This window comes from Anopheles maculipalpis, chromosome 3RL (assembly GCF_943734695.1).
Source record: "Anopheles maculipalpis chromosome 3RL, idAnoMacuDA_375_x, whole genome shotgun sequence".
NCBI classification, from domain to species: Eukaryota; Metazoa; Arthropoda; class Insecta; order Diptera; family Culicidae; genus Anopheles; species Anopheles maculipalpis.
In genome coordinates this window covers 32,044,870-32,067,744 of record NC_064872.1, presented here as the reverse complement: position 1 = coordinate 32,067,744, position 22,875 = coordinate 32,044,870, and the positions used below count along the sequence as shown (strand labels likewise).

General features: G+C 42.5%; 1 protein-coding gene across 1 annotated transcript in view; it reads left to right on the top strand.

Moving 5' to 3' along the window:
* LOC126564923 (neuroguidin) overlaps nt 1–17,238 on the top strand; it is a 34,611-nt gene extending 17,373 nt beyond the window's left edge. The window contains exons 2-4 of the mRNA XM_050222049.1: nt 14,987–15,215; nt 15,833–16,522; nt 17,066–17,238. Coding sequence (XP_050078006.1) covers nt 14,987–15,215; nt 15,833–16,522; nt 17,066–17,214 — 1,068 coding nt within the window. The 3' untranslated portion in view covers nt 17,215–17,238. The remainder of the gene's footprint in view (nt 1–14,986; nt 15,216–15,832; nt 16,523–17,065) is intronic.
* The last annotated feature ends 5,637 nt before the right edge of the window (nt 17,239–22,875 follow it).

Genomic DNA, 22,875 nt, shown 5'->3' with positions numbered 1-22,875 from the left:
GGTCTTGGCCTGCCGCAGCAGAATCCGGAACCGCTCACGGTCCCGCGCCGTCATCCGAAAATCCATTATCCCGGTCTTGATGGCGGATGATTCCACGCCATCCTTCCACCTCAATTTGGGCCTACCACGCCACCTCTGTCCGTGTGGACGGGCTAAAAGGACTTTCTGAGCTGGGTCTTCCGGTGCCATGCGTATAACATGGCCAGCCCATTGGAGCATGGCGAGCCTAATTCGCTTCACGACGGTGAGGTCGTCATACAGTTCGTACAGCTCGTCGTTGTAGCGGCTCCTCCATTGTCCTTCCACACGGGGTCAACAATCCTTCTGAGCATCCTGGCACTATAAAGGTACAATTTAGCCCCAGCTTGGACCGTCACGACAGGTTTTTTGAGGTTTCCTCAGGCTGTGTAAAGACCGGCTGACCGACAGCATCCTAGTGCTCTACTCCGTCTCTATGCTGTTTTCGGTGCTGACTTTTGACCCGAGATAGGTGAAGTTTTGGTCGACTTCATGTTTGCGGTCACCTATCCGTACATCCCCCCCCCCCCCCCCCCCCAAGTAGTTCCGGATTTCTTAGCATGGCCGCTGATGGTGCCACCATAAATTTTGTCTTAGCCTCGTTAATCTGCAACCCGAGGTTTTCTGTCGCCTGCTCGATCCTTTGGTAGGCCTCTGCTACCTGGGAGAGCCACAGACCAATGATGTCTATATCGTCGGCGTTCGTCAGTATCTGGGTTGACTTATAGAAGATGGTTCCCGAAGTCTCTACCTCCGAGTCACAGATCAATATCTCAAGATCTATATTTTTGAGATGTTTTGGAGAACTTCAAAGGTTCGATCGCCTATCTGTACATCAATGTACATTGCTACTCGAAGTTTTGTGTCATTTGTCCTGTTTCTTGATTAACGTCTGCTGCATAGGAGAGGCCCAAATCAATTATGCACCAGTTGCTCGTTAGAACTGACGTAACATGTACCTTTATATTGTGCTTTATCGTCTGGTTGTAATTATATACTTATTATCTAGTATTGATAACATGAGTTAATGTTTAAAATGTCGTAATTATGTGATTTTTTTCAACTAAAATAGTCCAATCGCAATCTGGCTAAACAATCACCATGCTTGTACAGCAAACAGGAGTCCAAACAAGGCCAGCTGAAAAAAAACCTATCAAACTATTTGGTGCATTGTGCGAGTGCGAAAGTTGATAGCCCTTCGGTTGGGTTCACGTTCACGCGTGAACCGAAATTTCCATATTTCCCCAACCCCATGCACACAGCTCTACAAATTGCAACAAACAAACCCCGGGCTTTTGGAGTGTGTTTTGGTGCGGGAATAAATTTTTCAATTTCGAGTCTGGAACCGCGTGCGCGAAATGTAACGCTGACCAGTCATGGCTGTGCACTGGGCCAAAAACACAAAACAGAAACCCCCTAACACATCCGCCAGCCATCGTACGCAATCGAACGCATTCGATGTGTGTGCGATGCGCATGTTGTGTCGTTCTATGCGGGTGTGTGTTTTTCTTCCACTTTGGCTGGCCACTGTATCCCTTCAGCCCATCTAAAATCGTCTGTTCGATTATTGATTGTGGAATGGGAAGGGGGAGTGTGTCGGGTTAGTCGGGAGAGCACATGTACGGCGGTTTTTCGCGTTTCGAGACCGCGGTTTCCAGTGAAAATGGAAAATACACCCATCCTCAGGGAAACGGAAGGGAAAAAGGTGTGCCGGTATGGAGGAGGGGAAGAAATAACCCCTTCGGTGATGGACACCTTACGATCGAATCCATCAGACACACAAATTCTAGCCGGCGTTGGTGTTCCCTCCGGCAGCTAAATTAAATGTTATTCGACTGATGGATTCCGTCCAGCGAAATGGTTGGCTGGATTCTGGATTTCGGGCGTATTTCTCTCTTTCTATCCGACCCTCGTGCAGTTGCTAGTTGAGAGGGTGCGTGAGAAAGTGTTGGTTGAGTTCGAAAAAATTATATCCAGGATTTGGCGTACAATTTTATATAACGACACTGCTTGCTTTTTTCCCATTTACTGAACGATGCGACGCCAATCATCAGTCGAGTTTATAGAGAAATTTTGTTTTTTACATGTTATTTTACTTATTGCAAGCGTTTGTGGTGTTCTCTCTTGAACTTATTTTCCTATAAAATTTTTTTTTTATTTTATTTATAATTAATAATCTATAAAAAAATCTTCTTTAAAAAAATGTAAATTATGGTATTTGAGTTTTGCTTTTCAATTTTTGTATCTACTCTCCTTGAGTGACGTTGGGTTCTCCTGCTAAGGTCACGCCGGCCATCGAATGGCTTACTAGACTTGCCGGTAACACGTAGTTGGATAGTCAGTCCTCACTACGGGGGGACGGTCCGGATGGGATTTGAAACCCGGTCCTGCCGTTTGAAGATCGACGCCGTTGTCGCATACACCACTGTTGTGGCCCTTCCATACATCCAGCATTTTGAGAGAATTTTTCGCCAGATTTGGCACCAAGCCAAATCTGGCTGTTCAACAAGCTAAAACGGCCGCTTCGGGAACACTGTTTTGACACTAGCGAGGAGATAGGAGCCGCAGCGGCAGCGGAACTTAAGAACATCCCAGCATCCGCGTTTTACACCTGCTTCGAGGAGCTGGAGAAGAGGTGCATTGCATCGGGAGGGGATTACTTCCAAGGGAATGATCTTTATTTTGCCTAATTGCCTAATGCCCAATGCCTAATGCCTATTTTGCCTAAACCATTTGAGAAAAAAATGCAGTCACTTTATTTTACAGTAGTAATTCTCAACAAAATGTGTTGATTGACGTTGGTCTAGTGTAATTTTATACAGTTTTATAATTTTTCTTTTTTTGGTACGTTAGAGCCATAGTTAGTAGTGCTGCAATGCTTTCGAAATAATGTACACAAATCGACAAACGTTATCTTCAATAAAGACGCAACAAAATAATCCACTTTTACTATTTGATACACCTTACATTTTGATCGGATGCTGTTTACGCGGGTATGAGGTTAGACCGTTTCTGTCATTCTGCCCACGCGCGTCCATCAATACCTGTTCCAGCTCGATGCTACTCCTTTTCCCCTTCCCGTAACTCTTCGGTCGTGTATGTATCGAACGCGAAATCCTGTCATGAATGTGTTGGGCAGGAGAGCGTTCTCTGCCGAAATGTTGCGAAACCGAGAAAGGGGACCGTACTTTCTGGTAGCATCGCGAGGAACTGCGCCATTCACGGCAATGTTCGCGTGTTTCGCCATTGCTGTGCGAAGTGATAAAGTAAACACCGCGAACAGAACATCGCTCTTGTGTCTGTGTGTGAGAGTTTGTCGAATGTACAGATGTGAGGCTGTTTCGTCGGGATACGATGGGAGTATGAGATGGGTCAATTGGCTGGCCGACCGAACCGATCACTCATCTCAAGGTGCAGAGCCCGCATGACTTCACACTGGTGAACCTTATTCACCATTATAAAGAGTGGGGGGGTAGTACGGATAAAATTTTGTCATTTTCCGACCCCCACAGAGGTGGAGGAGGTGCGAGGGATGGCAGTGGAGCTTTTACCAATCGATACAGATGCAATGTTTCGATTCGTGGTACGTGCCACACATGCACACTCTACTACTAACGCCTCGTTCGGTGGAACCACGGTGGCTTAAGTATGCGGCACTAATAAACGATGGACAAGCTAAAATTGAATTGTGATTGACATTTGAAATTCATATTTGCCTCCCCTTGATAAACTGGCCGCTTATGTTGCAGCGAAATGAAAATCATGTCAATTTTCTTCTCGATCGCAGCGACCGCAAAATGCAAATGATGTAGAATAGGGCTTATGGCGTGAACAGCGAACGTTGCACAAACGGAGTAGTATTTGTTTTCCGCAATATACCATTTTCATTGCATTGAACAACACCTGAAGTAGAACGTTTTGTAAAAGGGGAAAAATACCGTATCGTACATATGCGTCTTTCTCTTAATCTGATTAAGCATGTACCGATGGAAAATGCTTGTGTTCCCATGAATATTAAACGACGTAGATTTTTGTTCAATCATTAATGTTCATTTTTATTTTTATTTGGAACAAATACAGTCATAGAACATTTAAATTTAGAAGGTTTTGAAGCTTAAATTATTTTTTTTATAAGGCCTGGCCGTATTGGTTTAAATTTAATTTATGTAATTGTTAAAACGGTGACAATACGGCACTGGACCGTAATAATATATAAAATAAATAAATAAATAATTGCTAAAACGATATTGTTATAGTAGATTTATTTTAATTTGATTTTAATTTAAAGATTCAAATTAGACTTGTTTCGGAAGCAGGAGACCTCAAATGAAGCTAGCACGGATATGGAGATGTTTTTCTCCAATGGTCTCAAGCTCAAGAAGGTAATAACGGACATGATGTGGCGAACCATATGCTTACCGATAAGGAAGCTCCGAACAGCTTGAACCCTCTCTAGACAGGCCATTGAGGTTGAGCCTGGAGGAGACCAGACTACAGCAGCCTATTCCAGGGAAGATCCAACCCAACAACAATACCGAGACTTCAGGCAGAGGGGCTCACGGATTTCGGATGATACCCTGACAATCAGGCCCAGTGGTTTGTTAGCTTTGCTGATAATATAATCAACATGGGTGTTGAAGGAGAGTGTCTCGTCAAGCCTAGAGTAAGCCTTAGAGTGTTATCAATTGATCCAGTACTTTCAGTACATGTGGTCAAAATAGTTGAGCAAGTAGAGTTTCTGAGCGAAGTTTAATCAGTAAACAGTAAATAAACAGTAAACGGAGTCATCTTCTTCTAATTTTTTTTTGTCAAAAGACGATTGACCGTTGAAATGTAGCTGAAACTGACAAGGAAAGCCGAGACTTGCATGGAAGTTAAACCGTTGAAATATTTGAATCCATGATTCCGAATGATCGTTGAAACAGTATCCCTGACCAGCGTCGGTGGTAAAGCACATGGCAGTTCAAATCCCACCCGAATTGTTCCCCTGTAGTGAGGACTGACTGTCGAACTACGTGGAATCGATAAGTCTATTAAGCCATGCGATGGCTGGCGTGACTTAGTAGGTCATTAATCCAAGAAGAAGAAGATCCCAGGCCAAATAGACATTGGTTTGCAAAATTGTTCATCCATGTTCAAGACCGTGCACGTGAGAATCACTGTCATTCCTAGGGTGGTGGCGTTTGTAAGCAATATGTTTTTGATTTCGAGCGCGTCGTCGATTGAAGAGATTCTCAGCTGATCTCGGCAACTAAAACGCAGGGAATTACATCAATCAATATGCTTTTTCTGAGAGAATGAGTAACCAACACCATGAGATAAACGGACCTCGGACTGCCGTCAACATGAACCACTGCATCAGCAATACAAGACTCGTGAATTGGACTTGCATAAACTAGTCTGTGGGATCCAGGACATATGACGATTAGTATCCGGTCCAAACAACAATTTCAGAGTCGCAGACTAGTAGCGAAGGGCCCAGGAAGCTGGACTCAGCTACTAATCCGGGATCATCCTCACAAAGAGAAGTAGAAGAAGAGGAAGACCCCGGCAAGGACCTATCGTAACTTTCTTGGCAGGGCTTGCATCCAATTATTTTGTAGTCAAGACGGAGTAGCAACTGATCACAGGCAAAGCTGATGCAAACTTTAATGTTTACTAAATAAGTTTAAGATATTGGGCTTGGTCCTCCATGCCGCTTGTGGCCTCCGAGAGACCTAATTCGCCTGACTGATTAGAACTTCAAATTTTTCTCAGAGTTTTCTGTTGCAATTAAGCATCATTATATTGAGTTAAATGTATTTTTCCATAAACTTTCAACATTTTTTTTTTTTTAAATAATACCGTAGGTGGCGAAATCCTTATCAAAAGTTTTGTCCAGTGAAACACTCATCCAATCATCCCAGGACCGCCGAGAGGCGTGTTTTCGCACACACATATTGCTTAAATGGAAATGAATTAATTTCGACGGCACCTGATCCGAGCCGGGCACCGAGCGCTAGGCGAGCTTTTGATTTTTGCATCCGATGCAGACGCAATCGATTCTGCACCGTGTGTGTGTGTATGTGTATATATGTGTGTGGCGCTGCGTAAAGTTCGTCCGTACCGTGCACAATACTCCACATGTATCGAGTACTCGTGCCTTTGGTTGGTGCTAGGCATTTGCAACCGTTGCTTGATTTGTGTGCGCTGGCATTGCGCGCATATAAGCACCCGCCATGCCATGGCCAGTAACCTAACCAATCCCCCTCCCCCCCCCCCCCCCCACATCACTGCAAGCTCAGCGTCCTATATCCATCATCAATACATGACGCCGCGCGCTTGACCGTGTCCGTTTGCTTGCAACGGATGCACAGTGTGTGTGTGTGCGTCGCTGTTGGCGCAATATCGGCGTAGCAGTGAACGGTGGAAAGCTACGGTGTATGCATCCTGTGTGTGTGTATGTCTAGGAAATGAGGACTTTGGCGAGAGACAGACAGAGAGAACGACACCATTCCATCAGACGGTTGCGAAGTGATGTGCGATGCGATGCTGCTGTGTTGTGTTTCGATTACCAATCGTGTATGTGTGTCCACGCACACACCCAAGCCTCTAGCTGACAGGAAACCGTGTGAGACGGTGTTGGTGGTTATTTTTTCGTCCTTGTTTTTATCTCATCGCTTCGATTCGTGTTGCCACATTTTCATCGATACCGTTTCAGAACGTTTCAGATCTCTTTCTACTACTATTTTCTTGACGGCATTATTTTCTTCTTCGAAAAATCTTGAAACGTCCTTCGTGTGTGGGCAGCGCGGTGTTCCGCTTTTCCCACTTTCCCTCTTTACGGTCACTTTTTCGCGTCCCGCAGTATGGCATCGCGTCACAATGGTTCTGGTTTGTTCAAATTAGTTCTCCTTCCTGTCTGCCGGATGCTTCACTTGACTGATGACGAAAAACATCACCGGCCGGAAGGGGAAAGCGAGAGAAAAGCAAGAAGTTGCTGCTGCTGCTGCAAAAAAAAAAAAAAAAAATTACGAATCAAGAATCACACACTCACACCATTTTTCTCTTTCTGCATACCGCATGCCTCGTTTTGCAAGCAAAAGAAAAGTGGAGAAAGCTTTTAAAACCGGTTCGCATCGCGCGGATGCTTTTATGCGTTCCCATTGCTTCCGTCCCATGCACTGGTGGGTGCTGGGTGGTCTGCGTTTTTCCTTCATATCGGCCCGCTCTCCAGTTTTCCCCCTCGATGACGATGAACGATGGATTGACAGAGTTTACCGTTTTTTTCCGTCAGTACCCCCGCGGGGTGGTTTTTTTTTTCGCGTTAGAGTATGGTAAACCAGGAATTGGAAGGCTGGCCGGACACCTGTGTCCGTATGTCCGACTTTTCTCTTCCACATCACGCTGATGTTTGGTATACATACAAGTGTGTGTGAGTAAGCTTCTTTTTCCTTTTCCTTTTTAGGTTCAGACCGTTGTGTCCCGGGACCGGGTTTTTGGAGTAGTTGTTTATGTGTATTTTGCCCGTATTCCTCATTCGGGCAATCGTCATCGAACGTTTTTCACGAACCTGCACTTTTCCTATGTGTGTGTGTGTGTTTGTGTGTATGGGAGGATGTTGAATGGCGCGGTTTCCCATGATGCGCTTGTGCTTGTGTGCATTAAACTCATTGGTGTGTTTTCTAGCTATTGCATTTTCATTTGGGGATGTTTTGGAGGGGTTTTTTTTTGTAGGCAGGGAATAAGGAAAAGGGTCAATGTGTGTGCACGCGATCCAATTTTTTTTTCGACCGATCTCTTCCTGACCGTGTCCTTGGTCTGTATATTGAGTCGCGTTTTGCTTTTGGGACAAAAAAAAAATCAGGGAAACTAGGAAAAAAAACTGATATTTTCCCTCCAAACGGTTTCATTCTTTCCTCCCGTAACACACGCACACACACACATACTCACACAATGACCATGGTCGGAACTGCGGGAGGTAATAATCCTACTAGAGCGTGGGAGAGAGCATTGTTGAAGGATTGACATATAGGAAACAGCTCGAAAAAGGAAAACCAAAAAGGAACGCAGCAGTTTTTGTTGTTGCTTTTGTCTTGTTTCGTCAAAATTCTGAAACACTATTGCCTGCTTTGGATGGAAAGCGTTGTTGTACTTTTTTCTTTTTCCTAAAAGCATTTTTGTTTGCAATTTTCTCTTCAGCTTTCGCGCGCGCGGTCAGCTATGTACACTGCCATCATCGAGTGTTCCAAGCTAACGTTCTTCTAACGCCTTCCTCACCACCTTGCAAGGTTTTTTTTCTTTGTTTTTGCACAAATCTATACACAGGGACACCACGGTCTTACTGTTTGACCCGCTGCAAAATCAAACGGATGAGTGCGAGAGTGGATTGGCTGCCGAAAGGCGGCCACACGGAATAATGGACCGAACAAAAAATTGGAACGGAAGCCGAACGTTATTGGATGCAAACACACACACACATGCACCTGGGACCTGGCTGAGCTGGTTTTGGGGTGTGATGAGCTCTCGATTCTGTTTTACTTTTTGGTACTGCTGCTGCTGCTGCTGCTGTTTCTGCTGCTGTAGCATATGAGATATGGGAAAGAGAAAAATAAAAGTGCAAAGGGAAACAGGCAAGAAGAAGTGGTGGCGCTTTATGCACCACCGCTTCACCCACCGGTGCTTCATGTTGCATCGAGAACCGTTCGGGTGGACGAAGGACTGTAGCGCATACGCCTTCCCGTGCCGGGCATCATTTCATATGTTCGGTATTATTCGTTTCACTACGGACGTTACGAACGGTAATGTACACCCGTTCGAACCTGGCGAAAAAGATGGCGCTTGTCCATCGCTCCGGTGCTTATAGATTTCGATCATGATCTCGCCTTTTGTTCAAGATGGAATACCATCAAATAGACGGCGGGTGCACAATTAATGCTTGGAAGAGAGGGGCATACGGGCAAACGACGGGCATTCGTCTTGTTCGGGTGCGCCGGTTCGGACTGTATGCGGATTGTATCTACGGATGATATAATTGATTGCATCGATTTACAAATTAGAACTTTGCGGATGATGCAAATTCATTCGTACGGACTAGAGAAACTGTGTCAAACTGTGCTACGGTCTTAAAGATGTTGGTGTTGAACCTATGGTAGTGCCGGGATATGCAGCAGCCATTTTACCGGACTGAAGTAATTATTTTTTAACTTCGTTTTTTTGGTGTAATTTATACGCCTAGAGTATCAATTTTTTTTGCTCAATCCTTGATTATTGAGCTTGGTTTATTATTATTGACTAATGAATTTATGAGCTTCTTCAAACATCAACTATGGCTCTGTACTTACTTACTTATCAGGCGCTACAACCGCTTTGCGGTTTTGGCCTGCCGCAGCAGAATCCGGAACCGCTCACGGTCCCGCACCGTCGTCCGACAATCCGTTATCCCGGTCTTGATGGCGGATGATTCCACGCCATCCTTCCACCTCAATTTGGGCCTACCGCGCCACCTCTGTCCGTGTGGACGGCCTAAAAGGACTTTCTGAGCTGGGTCGTCCGGTGCCATGCGTATAACATGGCCAGCCCATCGGAGCCTGGCGAGCCTAATTCGCTGCACGACGTTGAGGTCGTCATACAGTTCGTACAGTTCGTCGTTGTAGCGACTCCTCCATTGTCCTTCCACACATACGGGACCAGCAATCTTTCTGAGCATCTTCCTCTCGAATGAGGGCTTCGTCTGATTTGGGCAGGATCTTTGTCTCAGAAGCGTATGTGAGTACTGGGACTAGAAAGGTACGATACAGTGGGGTGAGGTGTTTCCTCAGGCTGTAGAAGGACGGCCTGGCTGCCAGCAAGCTAGCGGATTTCTTAGTAGGGATTTTTTAGTTCCGGATTTTTTAGTAGGGTCGCTGATGGTGCCTCCATCAATTTGCTCTTGATACGTTAATCTGCAACACGAGGTTTTCTGCCCCCTGCCCGATCCTTTGGCAAGCATCTGCTACCTCGGAGAGCTGCAGACCAATGATGTCTATATGATCAGCGTATGCCAGGATCTGGGTTGACTTATAGAAGATGGTTCCCGAAGTCTCCACCTCCGAGTCACGGATGGCCCTCTCTAGCGCCAAGTTGAATAGTTCAGTTTGGCCAGGATTCCAAATAAGCAGAGTTTTACCCTGGCTATGCTATCATAAGCGGGCTTGAAATCTATGAAGAGATGGTACGTGTTCAACTGCTGTTCAGCCATCTTCTCCAAGACATATAGCATGGTGATGATCTAGTCAGTGGTAGATTTTCCGTTTCGAAATCCTCTTTGATAGTTTTCAACTATCCGTTCAACGAATGGGACAAGCTTATCCTGAAGGATTAGGGAGAATATTTTGTAGGCGGTATTCAACACCGTAATACCCCTGTAGTTGTTGCAGTCCAACATATCTCCCTTCTTGTATATGGGATAGATGATGCCGAGATTCCAATCATTCGATTCGCATATCCCATATCTTAGTAACAAGTTGATGAACCTCATTTTCTAGTGAGGCACCCCCGTTTTTGACCAGTTCGGCTACGTTCCCACATTCCCTGCCTTTCCCAGGCCTATCTTTTGATGCGGTGAACTCGTTTTTCTACCCGTTTGTACAGTACATCTTATCTTGTTCTCTATGTTCTCGTTTGTTTATCTGAATCTCTTTGTACTTGTTTGTGTTTATGTTTATTTAAATGAAGTTTCAATAAATATTGTGAGTTATTAAAATTTTAACAATTATGTAATTACTGTATTTGACTCTTACTTCGGATAATTGCAACCATCGTGATGGAGGCGCCTGGTGTTTCTGGTTGAGTTGAAAGTGAAGGATGAAAACCCTTCAATATATTTTGAATCATTTGTGTAAACCTGTTCAAGAGTAGGGAATTGATATTTATCACGCTATACAGTCCTTAGCAAATCAATTCCAATCTTTGTGTGTGACGCCTTGAAAATAAAATAAAAACTTAATGAAACGGATTATTTAATCGGCATTCTGCTATGCACAGATATAGTTTACGAACAAATTTTACAAACGAAATATGAAATTTGGAAATGCTATGCTTTTCAATGTATCTTAGAGCAATTACATGCATCGAAAAAAAAAACTTGAGACCTTGTATACCATCATTTTTTAACTTTTCAGTTGCCCTTCCATTGTTGCCTTTCCTTAGCTTCATGAGTGATTTAAGGTCTCTTTGAAGTTGAGGTTGAAGTTATCCAATCGTATCAGAATTAGTTGAAGGAGGTTGCAACATACCATAACAAGTAAAATCCATCAAATATGTATATTTGTGTCCGGTAGAAGAGGCGATATCAACGCCGGCCTTCACACGATGGGATTGGGAATCAAACCCCATACCAACCGTTGCTCCGTAGTGAGGGGTGACTATCTAGCTGCGTGGTATCAATTCGTTTAGTAAGTCACCGGCAGATCGTAAAGCCTAAAAGAAGAAAACATTGAAATTAAAAAGCTTTTTTAAAAACCTAATTTTAATAATTTGTTTTAGTAATAAAGAGAATATAAAACAGTTTCCAAAATTTTTGGAGGAAAATAAAACGTTTGATATTTTTTTCTATTATGTAAAAGGAACAAAAAATAGCATTTTGTGACAAAACAGTGTTTGAAATGTATGCAAAATTCAATTTTTAACGTTTTTTTTTTTACAAATTCTGTCTTTGTTCATAGGTTTTACTTTAAACTATCCCGAAGCTTTTCTACCATCCATTTTGTATGCACACCGCGTAAGAAATATCTGTGCACCCCACAAACAACTGCTTCAATTTAATTAATCAAGCGCATGCGGTGGGTTACGTTGTTAACGGTGCGTGCGTGCGTTGTGCTTCAGCTTTCGCCTGTCCGTTCAGTGGAATGCTATTGCAAGCGCCAGGAATGGAACACTTGCCGTGACCACCACCGCGGGTTTCGCTTTTCTGGGAACGGAAACCAATCCGGATCGTATTGAAGCTTCCCAACGGCGAGCGAAACTCACACACACATCTCATTCACGACGGTACATCGTCCTCGCGTACGCGTTTCGTGCTCGCGAGGATCGGAAAAAAACCTTCCTCAGACCGTCCAACGGTTGTTGTTCCTCTTTCGTGCCGATGTTCCAATATTTCGACCATCACCCCGTTGCGCACGGGATTCAATCCAATGCCTGGTGCTTTGCCAGAATTATTCTGGACGCGCGTTTCACTTTGCGGTCTTCTATGGGAGGAAACCCCCAACCAGGGTGTATGTGTGATTCCCGGTTCGTGTATGTGCGCTCTCGGTACTGGCTGCTGCTGCTGCTGCGATGTTTCCTGCTGACGATGTATATATTTGAGGATAATTGGAAAAGCGGCTCAACCCCAGTCAGCCAACCAACACATACATACACATCCAGGGTTAGTTGATGGAGGAGAAGATGTGAAGCATCATGCTTTGGGTGCGGGGTAGAGAAAACAACACAAAAAAATCAGATCAGTATCCCTTTTCACTCCCATCCCTAGTTTTGTTCGCGCCACTAGCGGTGTTGCCTGGGCAATGGTCAAGAGGTTGGAAGAAATGTATTCCGAAATGAATGGAAATAAATCAATAATAGCCCCTTACTTTCCCCCCATGTTTTCGAGCGGCACATTGTCGGTGCTTTTCGTACTGATCGAATCACGATCCCCGCTTCCCTTCTTCACGGTATGAGATTCGGTGGGAGAATGGGACACACAACACATGGCTATGGAGGTGCGCAAGAGAGCAACACGGCGCGGTGTTTTCCGTCCAGTCGCGGCTGGACGTCGATTCGCGAATATCCTGTACCTTATTCGCTTCTCCCGGCCGACCAAACTGACTGTATGTGTGTAGTATCCCCTATAATGGATGTTTTGGATGATTTTTTTTTCGCGAATTCTCGATGAGAGTGTTACGGCTGCAGGAACGAGTTGCAGGCGAAACAGGGAGGCGCATTTATATTTTAAAATTGGAACCGTCATATCTTTTACTTTTATTTGTGCGAAACAGAGCAAATTTGGACCGCGCTAGAGAGTGAACACGCTGATGTTCTGCGATTTGCTTTCTATATTTTAGTTGTGGGCCCGGGAAGGACGAAAAAAATAATATTGAAAAATATCGAGAGAGTTGATGTATGGCATTTTTTGGGGTTTTTTTTTGTTTTGTTTTGGTCAGTATATGTACAAATGAGTCCGGTTGAGGTGAATATGTGTGGGATAGCTTTTGGAGCTCAGATTTTTTTGCTGTGTGTTGTTGTACTGCTGCAACATAACGCTATCGTCCCGTTATGTTTCCGCGAGCTGGGCCTTCTGTGCTGGTGTGTGTACATATAGATATATATTTTTTAATTTAAAATCCCATTCCACCAGAAACCATAAATCCCCTGCAAATAAGTCCGTTTTAACCAACGAGAAATGTATTGATGCGTTCGACGGTTGCGTTTTGTATTGGATCAGCACAAGGGTAGTGAAAAATGGAAGAGTTTCAGGGCGGAAATCCCTTCTACCTAGTTATCTCGCGTGCAAGGATTTATTATTGCGGTCGCCAAGCACCTTCCTTTGCAGCGAGTTGATGCTAATGGTGCCGGAATGTTACGTGACGCGAACATAAAAAAGTATGTTGACTGAATAAAAAAAAAAAAACAACCATCCGAACATACTAATGCCCTCAATGAGCCTCAATACTACAAACCAAAAAATTGCGACTAGGAAAACCATCCGCGAGGGTCTCCGATGTCAAATGATTCGCACGTTTTGCTCGCTTTGCAATTAGTGGATGCCTTTTAATTTAATGCTGCCACTGGTGCCACTGTTCCGCAAACCGCGTGTGTGAATTAGTAGATCGCGAACTCATGCAAAACCTGCTGCAGCTTCTCTGCACACAAAAGCAGCAGATCGTTTGAAGTAAAGCGTAAAAATGGTTCGTCCCGTGGTGGCGGTAAAACACCGTGCCGTTCGCGTATGCGGTGTTGTGCGCTCTGCATTATGGTCTCCCGTTATGCATTTCTCTGCACCGGGAATCGAACTAAACAAGAGCGAAAAAAAGGGAAAAGGGGTGAACACGAACGAGCCTCTCTTTGGAGTCTCCAACGAAAAAAAAAAAGCTTCTATTTTGCGCTCGAAGTGGATGAACGAGTATTTCATAATTTAAACGGGACGAAAATAAACGATTGGAAACGAATTTATATCAACGCACGTTGAAAGGGTAATAGTGTAGCCCTTTTTCTTCCCGGTCCTAGATCGAACCGTCAGCTCGTCAGCAGAGCGTAGGGGAAAAAAAACTAATGCCGGAGTGTGAAGCCAGCACAGCCCGGGGAAGCGTAAAATATGCATCGTCGTTCTAGCTCCGACTTGGACGACCGATGAAACGGACCGTAGAGTTCTCTCTACGGTAGAGTAAAAGTGGATTTTCTGCACCCAAACCCAATCCCGGAAGAAAGATGCTTTGTTGAACCGTACAAAATGGATTGAGTGATGAAGAGATCGGAGAGAGAGAAAAAAAAAACACGAACGCGTATAAACCTTCTGTCTGCTGCTGCCGTCTGTCCGGGGTAGAAGTTTTTGAAGCACCCGATCGGGCTTGTTTGATTGATATTGATATTAATATCGAAAAACGCGAATCGTGCACATATCGTGCGCGGAACCATTCTTTCTTTATGCCATCGCTTTGGGGCGGCCCACTCTCACACACACACACACACTGTTCGTCGTTTCAAGCGAACGAGATTGGCTATGTCACCGGTGGTTTTTAGTGCTGAGAGTCTGCACAGAGTCGGCAAGTTCCATTCACGATTAATGGCGTCCGGAGGAGCGAATCAGTTCATTCAAAATTTTCCATTCTTTAAAATAGTTGTCATTGAGCCTCGCTCATGTATTCTAACATAACTCATCGGTTCAGCGAATGTATTTTATGATTTTAAGGGAAATAAAACAAAACACAAAAACACTCTAACATGGTTCGCCCTTTCGCTCTCTTGAACACAGGCACTGGACGAGTATGACATACAGCCGGATCTGCCGCAGGCGCTACGATTGCTAGACGAAATGAACAACAACTTCAAGCAGGTGTCCGATCTGGTGGGCAATATGCTGCAGCGGGTGAAAACTGGCGAGCTATCGACCGAGTATGGGCTAAACTTTCTCGAAATCAAGTACCACATGCTGCTGAACTATCTCATCAATCTGACGTACGTGGTGCTGCGCAAATGTTCTGGTGAGTAGAATGTTGTCCACATATGTGGGTTGATGATATCACTATATATTTTTATTATAAACTGATGTTAGTTTTTGTATTTGGTTAGTTCTAAGTAACTAAATACAAGTAATCCCGATGACGATACCTTGTAGTTGGATAGTCAAGATAGTTCTCACTACGTAGGAATGGTCCCTGGATGGGAATTGAATTCCGGTCATGTCGTGTGAAGACAAAAATTAGGGGTTTAAATCTCATCCACACCGTTTCGTAGTGAGGTCTGACTATCCAACTACGTATTATTATCAGCAGCAAGTCTTGTGAGCCATTAGATAGCCGGCGTGACCTTAAAAGGTCGTTAAGCCAAGAAAAAGAAGAAGAAGAAGTATACAAATGCAAACCATACGGCGGCAGCCCTGTATGTACAATTTAGTTTGATAGATTTGAATTCTAATAGTTCGCTATAAATCCTATGATATAGATCTTTAGGAAAGAATTTATACATTAAACTAAGGACATATTATACTAGACTTAGACTTCATACACTAAAAAATTTCATGTTTTCACGCTTGGTTTTTTAAATGGTTCACATTGTTACACTTTTTCCATCTGTTTCCAATTTCTAACTCTCTCCCCAGGACACCGAATCGAGAAGGATCCATCGATCGACCGATTGATTGAAATACGAACCGTGCTGGAAAAGATCCGACCCATCGACTACAAGCTACGCTATCAGATCGACAAGCTGGTGAAAACGGCAGTGACAGGCAGCAGTACGGGCACCGCCGACCCTACTGCGTTCCGTGCCAACCCGGCCAACCTTATGTCACAGATGCCGGCACCGGGTGAGGAAGCCGGCACGGGCAGTACGGCCGCTGGTGAGGGTGGTCCCGATACAGACGATGGTGCCGAATCGGACAGTTCGGCTATGGTGATGCTGAAGCTGAAGCGTGCCAAGGAAGCGGCCAAAAAGGGAGGAGCAGCTGGCCGTGGTGACAGTGAGGAGGACGGTGGGGCAGCGCGACGCAGCAAGTCAGACGTGTACGTACCACCGAAACTGACATCGATGCCTTACGAGGAAGACACAAAGGCGGATCGGGCACGAAAGCAGCTGGAGCGAGCAAAAAAGCGTGCCCTCGGCTCGTCACTGATACAGGATCTGAAGGACGAGTATCTGGACACGCCGGTGGAACTGTCGAGCAGTTCCCGTGCGCAGCAAATACTATCTCGACGCGAGCGTGAGCGGGAGGAGTATGAGGAGACGTACCTTACGCGTCTTCCGGTTACGAAAGCAGATAAACATCGCAGCAGGAAGCTAACGACGCTTGGTAGGTTGAGGCTAAACGATACTCTGTTAGTTTTGCTTTGTTGTTTCCCATCGACCATGCTTACCAGCTTTACGGTAAGCATGGTTTTGAAAATCAAAATGAAAGTACGAATATAATTGTTTCTTCAAATTTTGAGCTAGTTGCTTTTAAATATTTTTGAATGATTTTTCTATAAAAAATGCTTTTTTTTTCTAGTTAAAATTTCCCTTTTTAACTATCTGATGTAAATTGTATTTGTAAAAGGTTTAAAAATTTGACCAAAATTGAAAAACGAATGCAACATGTGCACGATGTTGCGCGACAATTCTCATGTGACACATCCTTGAAAGCTCTGGAAGATTCAAATGAAAGCTCAGGCTGAAATGCGTTTGAAAGCTTAGCGAAGTGTAAAGAAACTTTCGGCATGCTTTCAGTTTGATTCTGTTACTCGAAATTGGATGTTTAATAGCAGGAATAATGAACGGTCTTTTTTAAATTTTTATTTATTCTAGCAAATCCAAGCAAATCTGATTTCTAAAAAAAGCTATTGCTTTCTGCTTTCAGCTTCATTGGGTGACGAACTGACCAGCTTCACCGATATAAGCGTGCTCAACGAAGACTACCCTTCTACGTCTACGGGTGGTAGCGGTGGCAAAAAACGTAAAGCCGGTAAAGTGAATAAAAAACACGGTAAGAAACGTCGCTTCCGTTAAGTACATCCTCGTGGAGGTGGTGCAGTAAACAAAATAAAAATAAAAACAAAACAACGGTGCGTGTAAAACCGTTTGCCAGCCCCCTATTCAAATCGTCAACACAAAAAAGCTCGAGTAGGAAAATGAAAGCTTCTTCATTGGAACCAGCAGTCAACAGTGGGATAGCAGATTATTATTGCACATTTGTTCAGTTGTTTAAATTCTTCCGTTTTAGCTTATTGTTGAATTTTAGTCTGTTTCTCAGTTATATATTTCATTGCGTGTATATCAATTGGTTTTTGTTAACTTTTTCAACGAAAGTTGAAATTTTTCCTTTTGGGGTAATATTGTGTAAATTTTCAAACACCATTTAATTTGAATACCTTTCATACGGTAGTGAACAAGAATAATGTGTACAGGAAAGCAGGAAACGAAGGAAAGTTAATATCTTCTGTTTACTTTATTATTGTTTTGTCAAACTGAAGGCTGTAGAACATGAGAAGCTACTGATATAAATCAGCTAAGAATGGCACGTATAATGTAAACAGATGTAAAGGAATCAACAAAGCACACAAAACCATAACGTTACAAGAGAAGCCTTTTATAATATATTTATAAGAGAATATTTTTTCTTCTTTTTTTATGATAACAATACAACAAGTGAGCCAGAAATAACATACCGATCACAAATTGAACCAAAAAACGGAACACAAAAATAGAACTGCGAAATAAATAATTTTGGAGTGGGCATACAGAAGAATGCCTTAGTCTTTTTTTTTACACCACGTTCATTCGTTATTCTTTCCTTCGTTGGGCGTTCGTTTTCGAGAAGCAAAATATACAAAAAAGAACCTAGTTATATAACAAAATAGAACTAAAAATGTATCATACAAATATGCGAACGAACAACAACAATAAAACCGAGAATAGTTAAATGATATAAAATGAAACCTTTATGTTGTTTTCTAGCAAGAATACAAACAATTCGGTATGGTATGGGAGGCAGCACTGGTAGGTGTATATCTTGGAAAGGGATACAATTGTTAGCAAGAGGAGAAGGATGAGATTGTGCACGATAACAGACTGGCGAATGGAAGCGTACCAAACCGAGGGAAGAAAGATGATGTTAAGATAAGATTAACCATATTGTTGCCTTTTTCTATAACAGTACGTAAGGAAAGAGATTTCTTATAAGAGTGTAGTACGCTAAAATACGGAACATTACCGAATATAGGACCTACAGAGACAGGACAGAAGTACGAGAAAAAGAGGAAGTATAACTAAAACCCAGAATGATAAAAGATAGTTATTGATTGAGCAGGAAAGGGTAAAAGTAAAAATTATAATCGGAGCGGAAAAGGTTACGAAGAATCAAAGCAGGAAAATAATTAAATGACCCGAAAAGAATGGGAAAAAAAACGGAGCGATAGCATTTTGATAAAAAGACAGGGAAGCAGCACATTAGAAAGCACAAAGAGGTTTATCAAATTGGACTGGTTTGCTGTAGCAGCACGTATATACAAGTTTTTACTAAACAAACAGATACCCAAAGCAACCGTACGCTAAGTGTTTACGGAGGTTAATTTTTGTTTGATGTTTTAGAATGATTTAACTTTATTGCAACATAAAGGATGATCTATTTCCAACCGGGTATCGCGTAAATAGTTGCGAGCCACGGGACGACACGTTCAAGTAAAGACAGATCCACCAAGCAGACTCACAAGTAAAACCAAACCTCAAGCAAACGCCGAATTCGAACGCCCGGTTGAAGGAAACAATGAACGAGCTGAGAGATTAGTAACATTGAGTGAGGAAATAATAGAAGCGAATGAGTAATGAGTTTAAAAAAAAATGCGTAACGTAAGCTAGAGTGTGTGGAGAAAGGAAATGCAACGCAAAAAGTACGCATTTGGAAATGAAAAATGCGTAAAACACTTGATTGTGTATCAAAATGAGCTGCTTTAAGACATTAAGATTATAGAAAGATTATTTCCTTTACTTTATTATTTTTGTTTACCTTTTGCACACTGGATTAGCATCTGTTTGCCACGATAAAAGATGGTTATTTTCTATGACTTATGTTTCCGTTGTATAATTACATATTTTTATGTTTTAATGATTGCAAATTTAAGCACTCACTGATAGTTTCCGATTTAATATGTTTGAATACGTTTGGTTGTTACATTTTCATACATATTTTGCTTCTATTACGCTACATGATAGCTTGAATTGTTTCATGTTTTCTCTATCATTTATCTGTTCTATTCAATGTATTTCATTATGTTTACTCATTTCTATTATTGAATAAAGTTTTCGTTAGATTTAATTTAGTAATTTTATTTTACTTTTTAATTTTAGTCTTATTATGGGTTAGATATGTTTATTGATTTCTATTTTTGATCGGTCGTTTTTATTGCTTCGTTAAAAAAAAAAGCAAAGATTGTGTTTTTATTCAGCCGATCAAACCGTAATTGCTTAATTGCTAATTAATTAATTATGCTCTCGCATTGCATTACAATCAAAATATGCCAAAATGCATTTTTCATTCGTTGAGGGGAAATCGTTGATGTGGGGGTGACGGAAAATGTGGTTTTGTTTCAATTTAAATTATATTTAAATTTATTGCTCCCATGTCATTATGATGGAGCACAAATGGAGCAGCATCAAAGGACCTTCGTTCGTTCGTTCGGTCTTAAAATCAATCAAACAGCGCTCAGCATATGTACATCGTACCGTTGCCATTTGTCTGTGACGCGTGTATGTATGTGCGAAGGTAAATTCATTAATTAAATTAATTAATGAATAATTGCATGCGAACAAACATATCAATGCCGTGCGTATTCCGGTAGGCTCAGGGAATGGAAGTCAGTGCAGATAAATTGTACGCAAATAACAAATGAAGAGCGTACCGGACAATGCCGTAGCTAATAACTGCGAACACAGATATGCTTGGTAAAAATAGTCGTTCAATTAATGGAATATTGTTTCGAAAGCACACAGGTGCACAGTAACCGTCTACCACGCCGGAATATCTTTTGTTCCTAATTATGCCACAGATCACGGTACTATGGCTCGTGTGGACACCATACGGTACCGTGCGTGTCCAATCAATTAATCATCATCATTGATGGAAAAAATACCATTTTCTTACACCTATCCCACACCTGCCCGACCTGAATTATACACTATTTGCTCATTAAATGAACCAATTTTGACCATCCACGGTCGGTGGGTGCATAAAATGGGCGTCGGGTACGGGTGCGGACTGTGGTGTTGGATGTGGTTGCCGAAAAGTCCCGACATACGGAGAGCTCGTGTAAATCGTGCGAGCTAATTGTTGCATTATTATGTGCAAATGAATCTCCAAAAATTCGTACTGGAAAAATAATGTAGTAACAAGGTGGTGGCGGTAAACGGCACACGCTAGAGAAGATAACATTTCAATGAACGAAACAGCACAAATGAAAATGTAAAATGGCAACAGACGGGCACATAAACACACGATTGGCACATCAATCGATGCGCGGCACTCGCTGGCACCCAATGAATAAATTTTCCACCCGACCGGAATTACAAGCGCAATGATCTGATTAATATTGATGCAACAGCAAAGCAATTAATAATTATAATTTAAAGGTGTACACGTACCACGTTCGGGCAAGCCTCTTCTTTGGTTAATTATAACACAAAAATCATGTGGTGTTGCAACGCCGGGTGGCGTTAAATAGTGAGGAGGACAATACGATATCTCCGACCGATGAAATGAAGCGAAAAATAAGGTTTTGGTAATAATTTCGGATGTGTAGCATGGGCGGAATGAAATGGCGTACAGGAAGAGGAATTTAATCGCGTATCATCGTAGTTTTATCATCCCATTTTCGGAAGCTTCACTAGTTTCTGGCTATCTTTAGGACGGCATAATGTGTTTAGACTTTAAGCAATGACCAATCAATGCCTCAAAATTGTTTGAGATCCAAAATTTAAACCCAAATTTGAAAATAATTCCACAGAATGTTTTCCCTCGAGCGCGTCCAGTTACGACACAGTCGCAATTATTCGCCTATTTAGAAGGAGAAAAGCTTCTGTCGTATACCGTACCGGTACGGTGAGAGGGAAATGGCTCGAAAAAGAAAATTCAAAATTTACCAAAAACATGGGAAGTATGAAAATAATCAAACGGGGTCCGCACAATCCCGTAAGAATCACAAGGGAAATCCCGATTGGGAGGCGGTCTCACCTCACACACAACAACAACAACACTCTTTCGATTTGTTGAGAATATCTCAAACAAATGTTCTAGTTTTTTGCGTCTATTGTGTTTGTGTCAGTTTTGGTGGCGGCTTTTCTGTTTGTTTGTCCTGTTTGTGTCCGCGTTTGTTAGTACCGGGCACGATTTTAACGTCATGTACTGAAGTTCTTATTAAATTTAGCATAAATTGTGTAGCGTGTAATTGAATGAATCTTTTAGCATGTTTTTGTGCAGTGCGCACCGTTTCTAAATTGTCTATACTTCTTTCTATTTCAAACGAATGATATTTTACTCTAAATTATGCTTAAAATATTATAACTTAATATTAAATAATAAATCAAGAAAGGGTTTTTTTTTTATTTTAAGAGTATTAATAATAAATTATTGTGTCTAAATGGTGTGGTGCATCCCTGGAGAGTTATTTTATTTTTTAAACCCAAAAACAAGATCACGATGAATGATCAATGTTATCCTTCCATCTTACTTGTTTTAACAGTCTTTCGTTCAACAGCTCATATCGCGATGTGATAGGCTTACCTATTAAATGCAAACATTTGCATTGGTGATGGTGCACATTGGATCGTGAAGGTGCCATTGGTTTGGGGTCCACGCAAACTACGCCGGGCAACATTAACGCTTCTATGATTTCCCATTGTTGTATCACAACCCCACTGATGCAAAATGGGGGGAGGGGTGGGCTTAATTCATTTTTTTTTCTCTCTCTCTCTCATTCCTCCGCAATATCTTCCATTCAATCAGAGGCCGGTCATATTTTCTGTCCCGAGGGTTGTGGGGTTGTTTGTTCAGGTTCGCTTGATCAATTCAGAAACGAACGATTTCGCTGCCCAGTTTTTTTTTTGTTGGTTTGTTTGCTTCTTAATTTTCATTTTCATTCTACTAGCTGCTTTCGGTCGGCTGTGGGCGTTAATCAGCGAACGCTTGTCAAATGAAGCGTAACGCACCGTGAATATCCCCGGATATCGATACGGTCGATTGGCACCGTCGCGTGGACCGGACGATTCGTTTGAATGGACGGTTTTGTTCACTCGTCGGTTCACGCTCTCACGGTTCACTCAACACTCGGTATGAATGGAATCGAAATATGTGCATAATAAAAAATTGCTTTCACACAAATTAAATTCAAGGACCAAGGTACTGAAGGGAGCAAGTGCGAGTCAAAGAGAGAGCGGAAAATTTTCAACATTTAATTGACAAAAAAATGAACGACTTTGATTTGAATTCTGACCGCTTCAGAGCAGCAAGGCAAGGTAGAGTGAAGGTGTTACTTTAACGTTAAAAACAAGCGTTCAACGAGTTCCCCAAAGAGTGGTGTAAATTGTGACAATGAATACAACAAAACAATTCACCCTGAACCCATTGGGGCTCGGGATTAAAAGGTTCTCGGGCTCGGGAAGAAGCTGTCCCTCGGGATG